At 38.5% G+C, this 12,796-nt stretch overlaps 1 protein-coding gene across 7 annotated transcripts in view; it reads left to right on the forward strand.

Moving 5' to 3' along the window:
• The window catches only part of SPAG1 (sperm associated antigen 1), a 67,884-nt gene that overhangs the window by 13,609 nt on the left and 41,479 nt on the right, over positions 1-12,796 (forward strand). For all 7 annotated transcript variants that reach the window (XM_073893041.1, XM_073893042.1, XM_073893046.1 and 4 more), the window contains 6 exons: positions 79-204; positions 3,641-3,705; positions 4,622-4,731; positions 5,308-5,413; positions 8,622-8,752; positions 11,766-11,872. In XM_073893041.1, coding sequence (XP_073749142.1) covers positions 79-204; positions 3,641-3,705; positions 4,622-4,731; positions 5,308-5,413; positions 8,622-8,752; positions 11,766-11,872 — 645 coding nt within the window. The remainder of the gene's footprint in view (positions 1-78; positions 205-3,640; positions 3,706-4,621; positions 4,732-5,307; positions 5,414-8,621; positions 8,753-11,765; positions 11,873-12,796) is intronic.

Below are 12,796 nucleotides of genomic sequence, written 5' to 3' on the forward strand. Positions count from 1 at the left end.
TATGATAATGTGTAATCCTAACACCTGACTAATTACTTCAAACTGTACGTTTATCTTCTTTTTTCTCCTGCTTCTCAGAGTTGGATATCGGAAATTAAAAAAGAAGAAAATAAAATGCACTTTCATGAAACTGAAACACTTCCAGCAAAGGAAGATAATTTGCCTCCAGTTCGTGGGTCACGTAGCCATCTTCCTGTTAGTAAGGTAGGCCGTTTTGGCGTGAAGTGTGGGTGGCGGGGGACAGGATTGTTGTTGCTAAGAGGGCTAGCATTTAATGAGCGTAACCACAGTGTGATGGCCTCTGAGAGTCGGGGATTATCTTTCAGTGGCTGTGTGCTGCCGCCTTCTTGAGGAGGCTTTGTTTCATCACTTGGACATCCAGATGAAACAACATTTCCCTTTGAAGGCTTGCTTCTCCAGCTCACTGCCTTTTCTCATTTTTTCTTTCATTGTGACGTCTGCTCTACTCTGACCAGTTTTGATGAACACATAAGATCCAATTCAGTGGGTGAGAATTTCAGGGAATAATTTTGTCTGTCCAATGGAGGCATAGAGGAAATCGTTTATTACATGATTAACTCTGGATTTAAAGTATTAAATAGATAACTTTCAAGCAGTTATAGATGTCATTCCTCTGTTTACTGCATGTTATTACCCCAGCCCCTTATGAGATTTCTCTGTGGTCCATCCCTATTTTGTCATGTAGACCTTTCCTTTTTCACCCATGGGGTCCATAGAGAAGGGGCCTGCTGGAATTTCAGGTCCATTTATACTTAACTTCAACTTAAAACTGAGCTTCTGGGCATCCACCTGACCCTGATATTACAGAATCTAGCCATTGTGTCCTGGGCATTGGGAGTCTCTGGGCTTTCACATGGATCCTGCATTCTGTTCCCTCTGCCCTACTTTTTTCTTTTATTCCTATCATTTCTGAAAGTTTGCCTGCTCAAGTCTCTTCATTCTGGGTTCATTCTTATTATTCTCATTTCTTCTTTGAATACTCAATTTTATTTAAAAAACATCCATAGCCCTTCATTACAGTGCTCTCTAATAATTTACCTTCCTGCATCTTTTTCCTCCCCATTAAGAATTGCTCATGTGGGGCGCCTGGGTGGCTCAGTCATTAAGCGTCTGCCTTCAGCTCTGGTCATGATCCCGGGGTCCTGGGATCAAGCCCTGCTTCGGGCTCCCTGTTCGGCAGGAAGCCTGCTTCTCCCTCTCCCACTCCCCCTGCTTGTGTTCCCTCTCTTGCTGTGTCTCTCTCTGTCAAATAAATAAAATCTTTAAAAAAAAAAGAATTGCTTATGTAAATGAGATACAGCATAATCTGGTAAGAATGCCATCCTCTGTAATTAATATATTTGTATTTATTGAACACCCATTTTTTGCTAGTTCTGTACCCTGAAAATATAACAGGAGGTTATGGTTCCGTGGGGTAGATAGACTAGTGGTACAGTGATTCTCAAAGTATAATCCATGGGCCTTGGTTCTCCCAGAGATTCTTCCAGAGGGTCCAGAAAGTCAATGCTATTTTTAGAAAATAATGTTACTGCTTTGCCTTTTTCACTGTGTTGACATTTGTATTGAGGGTGAAGCTGCCCGGCCTTAGCATGAAGCAGGGCACTGAGTGGCACCAAACTGTGCTAGTAGTCGCTGTTTTCTCCACAGCTCCCCATTTACAGTAAACAATTCCAGTTTGACTTAAAAATGTCTTTGATGAAACAAAAAAGCTTATTTTGTTAAGTCTTGAATCTGGAGGACACATCTTTTTGATATTCTGTGTGACAAAAGAAGTGTTCAAAAAGCACTTGACTGTGAGGTGAAATCCGGTGGTTATTTCGAGATTCGAGACTTGTATGAATGAGTTGCCATCTTAAGTCACCACTGTTTCCCGGAACAGGTTTTACTGGAAAGCGATTGACAGACAAATTATGGTTATTCAGGCTTGGGTTTTTGACAAACATTGTATTGAAAATGAATTAAGTGGGCCTGTCACTTTAAGGAAAACAACTGACGGTGTTTTTTGCTAGTGATAAAATCTGAGCTCTCAATTGCAATTTAAGAGAGTATTTCACATCCTTATGCAGCTCTTAAATACCTGCTTGTGACAAAAAATTTCCCCTTAAGGGGATACCTAAAGACTTTTCTGATGAGCTCGATGAAGATATTAACAGATAAGATTTTTAAATTGTATAATGAAATGTAGGGATATTTGGAAGATCTCCATAACTCAAATGACCGCACCCAGTGTTACAAAATTGTGCATGGGTAAACAACCCGTTCAAACTGGTTTTGGATTGTGACTTTTTTTTAAAGATTTTATTTATTTATTTGACAGAGAGATATAGCAAGAGAGGGAACACAAGCAGGGGGAGTGGGAGAGGGAGAAGCAGGCTTCCCACCGAGCAGGGAGCCCAATGCAGGGCTCCATCCCAGGACCCTGGGATCATGACATGAGCCGAAGGCAGACGCTTAACGACTGAGCCACCCAGGCATCCTGGATTGTGACTAACTTTTAAGAAACCACTTAAGAAACTGTTGATGAGCATAATGGGCATTGTTTGCTTTCCTCCCATTCCCTTCTAGTTCCCGTAGTGGGCATGCGACCTAGGTTGGGCCACTGAATAGCATCAAGCTAGTGCTTGGTCAGGGATGGGCGCATGACCCAAGCTAGGGAATGCTGAGTCCTTCCCTGGGATTTCTCTAACTAAAGGTGAAAAGAAGAGTCACTCTCCTTCTTTCTGATTGGGAGGCCTGTGAGGTTATAATCCCATACTGCTTGTGGCCACTGTGCGTACTATATGGAAAAAGCAAGTAGCCAGCGGGGGGGAAATGAAATCTGTGGGCAGAAAGAAGCAGAGACTAGGAACAGGGGGAGAGTGGGAGAGCTGGAGAGAGAGAGAATATACTAACTAGCCTTTATCTAGTAATACCCCTGCCCTTTCATCAATTTAGTTATGTAAGCCATAAAAGAAAGCCAAAAAATAATAGTTTATTCTTTTTTTAATAGAATTAGTCCAAGTTGGGTGTCTGTTGTTGCAAACAAAACATCTCTAATGCACCAAAGTAATTATTCTTATTTCTCCAATGCCTAGGTTTTTTTGTGTGTTTTTATTTTAAGATTTTATTTATTTATTTGTCGGAGATGAGAGAGAGCGCACAAGCAGCGGGAGCAGCAGGGAGAGGGAGAAGCAGGCTTCCTGCTGATCAGGGAGCCAGATGCCGGGCTCATTCCCAGCACCCTGGGATCATGACCTGAGCCAAAAGCAGAGCTTAACCAACTGAGCCACCCAGTTATCCCTCCAATGCCTAGGTTTTAAAAGAATGAATGATCGTTGATTACTTTTTTATTATAAGAAAATCACTAAAAATCACATTTCATACATGTGAGTTTTTAAATCTTATATACATACTTAAAGTCCTATAGATTGCTCCCAGAATTAACTACCAATTTAAAATCCTTTTTAACATGCTGTATGTTAATAGTTACAATACTTGAGTTGTTACAACTTCAAGAGTACCTATTTTTCTTATCCATTCAATTAGTATATCTTAATTCAGTACTTCACATTGCATTTATCATTAAACCTGCTAATCTTATATTAAATATGTCTCATAAAATGTGATTTTATTCTTTCAGGAAAAATATTCTAATAGCAGACGACCTAAAAAGAAAATTCCGAGGGATTATGCAGAATGGGATAAGTATGTTTTATATTTTGTAATACAAAATTTGTCACTGGAAAATTCTCTACCATAAAATATTGTAGTAACTTCTTATTATAAATCTCAACATATCAAGACTATGAAGTTACTTTGGTAGAGTACTAAGAGTATATGGTCTAAGTAATGAAGGGTAGTTGGAAGAAAGGCAGGCAGGCAGGGACAAGCCCCCCACTCCCCCTAAGTGGAAACCACCCTTAAAAGGGTTTTATAGCACCCTGGAAGGAGCCCTCCACCCTTTCCCACGTGATAGATAGATGACAAAAGCCTGATTAGATGACAGGTGTGTGGAGGGTTAATCAGATTTAAACAGCCCACCAGCCAGGCCATAAAAACCTCTAGACTTAGACACTCCAAGTTACTCCAGGTTGCAACCCTCTCGGGTCCCCTCCCTTTTCAGGAGCTTTGTACTATCGCTCAATAAACTTTGCTTTGCTGCCCACCACTCTTCTTCTGGTCTACCCCTTCATTCTTCAGAGTGGTGTGACCAAGAACTATGGGCATTGTGGGAAAAGAAATCCTGTAACATAAGCACTTTTGATCATATTTTTTCATTAAATAAATATCTACAGCATCCTTTTGTTTATAAAAGCAACCAGAAATAATTCAGGTAATCCTATGCCCATCAAAAATAAAAAAGAACAAAAACTTTAAATCGAGATAAATTAGTTACAATTTTAATGACAAAGTTCTGAACAGTTTAGGTCTGATAAATATGTTAAGTCCTCACTTGAATTGCATGGTTTCCAAGAGCGAATACAGATGACTTGTAATATGAACCTGTTATGCATTTTTGGAACATGTCTCTAAAGGCACAGTGGTACAAATATAAGAATATCACTAATTTAATTTTCTTGCTTGTATTGTACATTTTTTCAGTTTTTTTCTTTCATTTAAGATTTGACGTGGAAAAGGAATGTTCAAAAATTGATGAAGATTACAAAGAAAAAGCTGTAGTAAACAACAAGTCACATTTGTCTAAAATTGAGACAAGAATAGACACAGCAGGTAATTGGAAAAAAATAATTTCGTAGTTTTTACATTTTCAAAAATTGTAATAAAAGTTATCAAACTAGATGACCTTCTCTTTAAGCACTACAGATTTCCATTATAAGTTTATGGATTTTCTCCTAGAGTTGACCACTTCTAACAAATTCAGTTGCATCCTTTAATTACTTAATTTTATATGAGTAATAGTTACACTACTTAAATTTAGTAAGACTCAAAAATATAAACCTAGTGTTTTACTATAATTTGTTTTTCATTCTATTTTTCAAATCTTTTTTCTCCAAATCCCTCAATTTTTTTTTGCCTCAAAACAAAAAGATACAGCAGTTTATTTGTTTTCACTGGAAGTCTGTAGGTGTATAGCACCTTTAAAGTGAAATAAAACCAATAATAAAAAAATCTAAACCCCCCAAAATTGTGAATGATTTAAAGAAACATTTCCTAAACTTAGGAAACCTTTATTTTATTTACTTCACAATTTACTGCTGTTCTTAAAATAAGCATTCTTGGATTTAAACTTTTAAAAAATTCTCTTCAATTATATTTTTATTTATAGCAGATAACATTTACTTCTAGGTCTAACTGAGAAGGAAAAGACTTTTCTTGCTACTCATGAAAAGGAAAAAGGAAATGAAGCTTTCCATTCAGGAGACTATGAAGAGGCTGTGATGTATTATACTAGGTGAGCAGATTTTTGTTGTGGCTTATGTTGCCTTTTTTTTTTTTTTTTTTTTTTAAGTAGAATCCACACCTAAATATGGGACTTGAACTCAGGACCCTGAGATCAAGAGTTGCGTGCTCTCCCAACTGTGCCAACCAGGAACCCCTTGTTGAGGTTTAAATTTGCCATTTAGGGGTGCCTGGGTGGCTCAGTCGTTAAGCGTCTGCCTTTGGCTCAGGTCATGATCCCAGGGTCCTGGGATCGAGCCCCACATTGGGCTCCCTACTCCACGGGAAGCCTGCTTCTCCCTCTCCCACTCCCCCTGCTTGTGTTCCCTCTCTCACTCTCTCTCTCTCTGTCAAATAAATAAAATCTTAAAAATAAATAAACTTGCCATTTAAAAAACATGATAATGTTTATATTTAATTGTTGAAGTGACATAAATAAGCTAAAAAATCTGTCAGAATCACTGAAGATATTATACTTATGATTTATCATAAATTCACTTGTGTTTGCCTTGTTTTTCAGTACTTTTCTCAACCCCTTAAGCTCCCTGACCCCCAGTTTGACAGAGGTCCTTTCCTATTTTCCAGAGAAAATAGAAGCCATCTGAATGGAACTCAACAGAAACTCCATATAGCATAGAGGTTAAGAATTCAGGTTCTGCAGTCAGAGTGCCTGGATATAATCCTATTACTATGATGCTACCTCCCACCACAGGGCCTTTGCATATGCTGGGTCCTCTGTGTAGAAATCCTTTCTTCTTATTATTATCTAGTTAATTCAAACTTGCCTTCAGATCTCATCCCATGCTTCACTTCTTTGGGGAAGTCTTCCTTTGCGCCTCCCAGACAAGGTTAAATTTCCACTCTACTCCACTCCTCCCCACCCCTGACTCCCAAGGCAATCTTGCCTCTCCTTTGTGGTACTTGTTGGAGATACAATTTAAGTTTGTGTGTTTTGATAGTAACTGGACTGTAAACTCTATCAGAGCAGAGCACCCTTGTCAGTTTTCTTATAACTTTGTATCCCCGGGGTCCAACAAAGTACCTGGTTCATAGTAGATATTCAATAAATACTTATATGCACTTTTTTAAAATAAAGATTTTATTTATTTGAGAGAGAGAGAGAGCGCATGAGTGGATAGAGTGGCAGAGGGAGCGGGAGACTCAGACTTTTGACTCAGACTCTCCTTACCTTTGACCCTGAGATCATGACCTGAGCCGCAGGCAGATGCTTAACTGACTGAGCCACACAGGCATCCACTTACATGAACTTTTGAAGCTCTTAACAGTCAATGAAAAGTAGACTAATTTCCTAAAATATTGTTACAAACTAATTGTGCTTATAGAATCCCTTATGCTATCTTACAAATAAACTCTCTGTGATCTTTTTTCATCTTTGGAAGGAAGGGTTTTTTTTCAATGTTGCTTCTCTAAAGAAGTTTGTCTCCATGTTTAAGTGAACATACAAGGTAAAGAGGCTATTAATCTATTTCTCTTTCAGTATTGTCTTCCCTTTTTAGGCAGGTGGATGTCAGTGCTGATGTTGTTCTCTCTCGTAGATTTCCACCAGTAGAGAATCTCTTAGTCTATTACAGGGAACACAATTTTTCCTCTTTTAAGAAATCAGAGTGGTGAAAAATTAAAGCAGCATAGCATTAAGGGAACTCAGACTGCCACTTTCTGACATTGGGCAGATTCTTCACCTCTCTTGCCTCAGTTTCCTCAATGTGATGAGGTTGTTACAGTGAAGTAGTTCAGAGCCGCTGTGAGAATTCAATAAAACAACACACTGAAAGGCAGGTTAACATGGTGGTAGTGATAGCAGGTGCTGGAGTACACTGAGTTTGAGTCCTGCCTCTCATTTACTAGCTTGTGACCTCGGGCATGTCACTTGGCTTTTCTGTCACATCTGTTTTTTTCATCTGTAAGATAGGAAGAGCAGTAATACCTCCTTCATGGATTATAGTGAGGATTCAATGAGTGTGGTGTTTGTGCTTGGCAGGTGGGAGGTACTCAGTGTCAGGTACTTGTATTAGTCATTCTTACTTGTATTGTCTGTCTTTGGTCTCTACCCAACCATGTGATTTCTTTATATTCATCTTTAATGATCTTAGTAAATTGCTACTTTTTGTGGCTTTTCCCTTTTCATTTTCTATTCTTCTTCTGGCTTTAGAAAATTCAGTGCACTGATACCCTTATCTTTCCTAAACCTAGGAATACATTATTTCACTCCAAATCAACTTATTAAGCAACAACTGGGGAGGTTTTAAGTCCCTCTTTTCATCAGTTATTTTTGCTTTCATACCCTTAATGTAACAAAATTTCCTCTCTTAAAGTCTGTATTCCTCAGTTACTACTACTGTCCTTTGTTTCTTTCAGTTAACTTTTTCTGATTAAATTATGATCATTTCCTCCCAGTTAAATCCACTTTTAGATTACAAACTAAACTCTTGTGTTTAGATTACAAAGTAAACTCACCATAGCAACTTAATAAAGGATATTAGTTGTGGTTGATTGCTCCTTTTTTTTTGTACTAGGAAATTGTCCCCAAGGAGTCAAAATAATGTATTTGATGTTAACTAAACTGGTTTTTTAGGAGATCTGTGCGTATGTAGGTTACCAGGTCACTTCTAAAGCCAGGGTCAACCTTAAACTGCTTACCTGGATACTCAGCATCTGTCTAAATATTGATTCAGTATGTCTATAGAACTATATTTTATTGCTCTTGATGATTCAGGCTGTACCAGTTTGCTAGGGCTGCCATAACAAAGTGCCACAGGCTGAGGGGCTCAAACAACAGAAATTTATTTTCTCACCATGTGGAGGCTGCAAATCTGAGATCAAGGCTGTGGGCAGGGCTGGTGTCTTCCGAGGCCCCTCTCCTTGGCTTGTAGGTGGCTGTCTTCTCTCTGTGTCTTCAAGTGGTCTTTCCTCGGCACATGTCTGTGTCCTAAACTCCTCTTCCTATAAGGACACCAGTCATGGTGGATGAAGGTATACCCTCATGGCCTCATTTTAACTTAATCATGTCTTTAAAGACCATCTCCAAACACAGTTATATTCTGAGCTGCTGGGGGTAAGGACTTCAGCATATGAGTTTGGGGGACACAGTTCCACCTATAACACAGGCTATAATTGTTTTGTTTAAAACTTTAGCTGAGTTTTTCCTATCTTCTTATGTTTTCCTCTGGTCTACTTGTTGCCAATAAGTGTCTCTTTTGTAGGAGTATATCAGTGCTCCCCACAGTGGCGGCCTATAACAATCGTGCTCAAGCAGAACTCAAACTACAGAACTGGAACAGTGCTTTTCAGGATTGTGAAAAGGTCTTGGAGTTAGAACCTGGAAACTTAAAGGGTAAAAAATATTCACAGAATGCTTTAAATTTATACCAGGATTTGTTTGACAATTTGTAGACACTCAACTATGATTATACTAAGACTATTTCAGATACACTCTAATTTCTGTGAATCATCACTTTCATAAAGTTACTTTTAACTTCAAGTTTAACTTGGAATTTAAATTCCTGGTTATTTGCACTGAAGTGGTTAATAATCCCAGGAGATGAAGTAAAATATGTTTTTAAAGAAATATCTCAGGCTTACATTTGAGCCATGGTGGTTTTCTATTTATCTTTTAATTTTTTTACTCTGGTAAAATACACATAACATAAAACTTACCATCTTTATCATTTTTCAATGTACAATTCAGTGGTATGAAATACATTCATATTGTTGTGCAGTCATCATTATCCTCCATTTCCAGAACTTTTTTTATCCTGCATAAGTGAAACTCTATGCCCATTAAACAATAATTCTCTACCTTTCCCTCCTGCCAGCTTCTGGCAACCACCATTCTCCTTTCTGTCTCTATGATTTTGCTATTGTAGGTATCTCATCTAAGTGGAATCATATAATATTTATCTTTTTGTTACAGGCTTATCGAACTATCCTTTTATCCAAAAAATATCTAAGTATAATTTAATATAAAATTTCTGACATTAATATAATAAGCCCATGCCAGAGCTCTAGAACCTTCTGCCAGTGGCTTTGTGGGCATTTCCACCTACATGTCCATAGACATTTTCTTTCTTTCTTTTTATTTATTTATTTATTTGAGAGAGAGAGCAAGAGAGATTGAGCACAAGCAGGGTGAGGGGCAGAGGGAAAGGCAGACTCTCTGCTGAGCAAGTGGCCCAATGTGGGACTCAATCCCAGGACCCTGAGATCATGACCTGAGCTGAAGGCAGACGCTTAGCCGAAGGAGCCACCCAGGCGCCCCTCCATAGACATTTTAAATTAAATGTGCCTAAAGCTAACTATATCTTTTTACCAAAACCTGCACTGTGTTCGGATTTCCTGTCTCAGTGGCTGCACCACCTTGCTGTGGTCTAAGCCCGACTACACAAGTTAGACTCCACTCCTTTTCTGTTATCTAGAAGGAATCACTCCACAAGGGAGCGGCATAATTTATAATAGACCCTATTTCTTTAAATGTTATGGATTTGAGTAAATATAAACATTTAATTTTTTTCACATGGAATGTACCCTTGTGTACCCTCCTGTGCAAGCCGTGGGTGTGCTAAGGGGAGATCCTGGAGCATCAGCCCTGACTGTCATTGCCATGGATTGCCCTCCTTTTACCAGCAAAATCCTCTTTGTCTGTAGTTTGTCTCTGTCACGGGGCATGGGTGGGCTCCCAGTTTTAGGATGTGGCAAAAAAGTTTTGTGATCTTCTGATGGGCCCACACCAACACTGTGCCAGGTCCTTGACACATATTAACTCCACTGATTTCACAATAGGTGAGTAGAGGTGCAGATACTATTGTTAGGACACTCAGTTTACAAAAGTGGAAACTGAGGCATAAAAGGATTAAGCAGTTCATCCACAGTCACACAGCTAGCAAATGGCAGAGACAGGAATCTGCACTGGGCAGCAGACTCCAGAGCCCACATTCTACCACAGTGCTCATCTTCTGCCACCAGAATGACTTTATGTTTCCATTTTTCCTTGTTTGAGTAATTTCAAAAGCACCAGAATCTTCACTATTTAAAAAACAAACTGGATAGAGCCAAATCTAGTAATGAGGAGGGATATAAAACATTAAGAAGTCTTATGTTTGCTTAAATGAAAACTTCATTTTCAAAACTTTGTTTTACTCAAAATATAATTGTTCTAAATGCAGTGTGGTATTTCAATTCATCCTGCAACAGAAAAAGGCATTAGTGGAAAAACTGGTGAAATGCAAGTAAAGCCTGTAGTTCAGTTAATAGTAGTATACCAATGTTAATTTCTTAGTTTTGGCAAATATTCCGCAGTTACGTAAGATGTTAGCATGAGGGAAAGCTGGAAGAAGGTATATGAAAACTCTCTGTATTATCTTTGCAGCTTTGCCATACGCCTAAAATTATTTCAAAAATAAAAAGTTTAAAAAATGGTAACTATTATATCATGCCTACTTCTTATGGTTGTTCCCTTCTGAGTAGTAATAGTAATAGCTAAACTTGCTTAAAGTATAGTGTAACAGTTTTGATTAAATTTATGACAAAATGATTTATCCTGTAGGTTTTCATGGCTCATTCTAAGACTGAAATCAAGTTGGTCAAATGTATGTTTTAAAATAGCATATTAAAATATGTTGGATATAAATTTCTCACTTTTCAAAATTTCCAAGACTCATTCTTTTCAAAATAATGATTTACTATACAAAGTTCTCTGATTATACATAGATAATGATGGGATTATAAAGGCATTCCTTATCAGTATTAAATAATTGTCGAATTATTTGAAATATACAGAAAATCTGATGCAAATTATCAAAGTGCTCAATTTCTGAACTGAGCCAACTTACTCAGGATTCTGTCGGTTCCCTGTGTGAAATACCGTCTAATCATTTTAGAGATTGCTATAGAGGCTTCCTTTGCTAATGGCTCATATTCTGAGCCACCTGCTGGTCAGCAATATACTAAATTTGAATAAAGGATTTTCTCAATTTTCATAAAGGGGCAAAATAATACTGATGATGACTATTAAGATGTAAGTGTTCGTGCTCTATGACCAGCTTCCCAATAGAGCTCTATAGTGTGGCGCCTCTGAGGGTATGGCCTCTCAGTGCTGGCAGGAGCCGGCAGAGCCTGGGGCTGCTCAAGGACCGGGGTTGCTGGAAGGGACTGGTGCCTGGGGCAGCCTCTTTGTTTACCCCAGCATCATTTTCTACAGGTGCAACAATATGAAAATGGGTGTAATTAAGCTTTGCCCACTTGCCCACTAAACTCTTCTGTGGTATTTGCATTCTTCCACTTGAAAAATAGGTCCTAACCATGATACCACACATTAAAAAATACAACTTTTTTTTCCTGTAAATTTTCAGCTCTTCTGCGCCGTGCCACTACATATAAACATCAAAACAAGCTCCAGGAAGCCCTAGAAGATTTGAATAAAGTACTGAATGTTGAACCTGATAATGAGTTGGCCAAGGTAAGTACAGAAAGTGATACCTCACTTATTTCTATAGTTGGTGTTTTTTTTAATTTTTAAAAAGATTTTATTTATTTGAGAGAGTGAGCGAGTGAGAGAGACAGCACAGGGGCAGGGGCAGAAGGAGAGGGAGAAGGAGGCTCCCTACCGAGCAGGGAGCCCGATGAGGGCTCAATCCCAGGACCCTGGGACCATGACCTGAGCCGAAGGCAGATGCTTAACGGACTGAGCCACCCAGTTGCCCAGTTAGTATTTCTGTATTTATGTTAAAATGACATCAATCTTGTTGGATGAATGATGTTGAGAATTAGCTCACAGCTTTAAAAACTAGGTATATCCCAAAAGAAAAAAAAACCAAAACAAAAAACAACTAGGTATATCCCAGATGCTCCAGAGTGTTAATATCTATTTGAAGTGGAAGAAAACAGGCTCTGAAAATGTCCAAAACTATAAACCTACTTTTGAAGGACAAATATTTATTTAGATAGGTAACATTGTTTATAAGGTGTACTTATGTTGATTCAATACATTTATATATTGCAATAGGATCACCACCTTGGCTTTAGCTAACACCTCTGTCACATCACATAATTATTTCTTTTTTGTGGTAAGAACAATTAAGATCTTGTCTCAGCAACTTCTAAGTTTAGAATATGGTATTGCTGACTCCAATCTCTATGCTGTGCCTTAGCTCTCCAGGACTTACTTATCTACTAATTGCAAGTTTGTGCCCCTAAGCAACATCTCCCAGTGCCGTACCTCCCCAGTTCCTGGTAATAATCATTCCACTTTCTGTTTTTTGTTGTTGTTGTTGTTGTTTTTTAAAGATTTTATTTATTTATTTGACAGAGAGAGACACAAGGAGAGAGGGAACACAAGCAGGGGGAGTGGGAGAGGGAGAAGCAGGCTTCCCGCGGAGCAGGG

Source organism: Callorhinus ursinus, unplaced genomic scaffold, assembly GCF_003265705.2.
Source record: "Callorhinus ursinus isolate GAN/ISIS: 27379988/994484 unplaced genomic scaffold, GSC_fseal_2.0 scaffold5, whole genome shotgun sequence".
Classification (NCBI taxonomy): domain Eukaryota; kingdom Metazoa; phylum Chordata; class Mammalia; order Carnivora; family Otariidae; genus Callorhinus; species Callorhinus ursinus.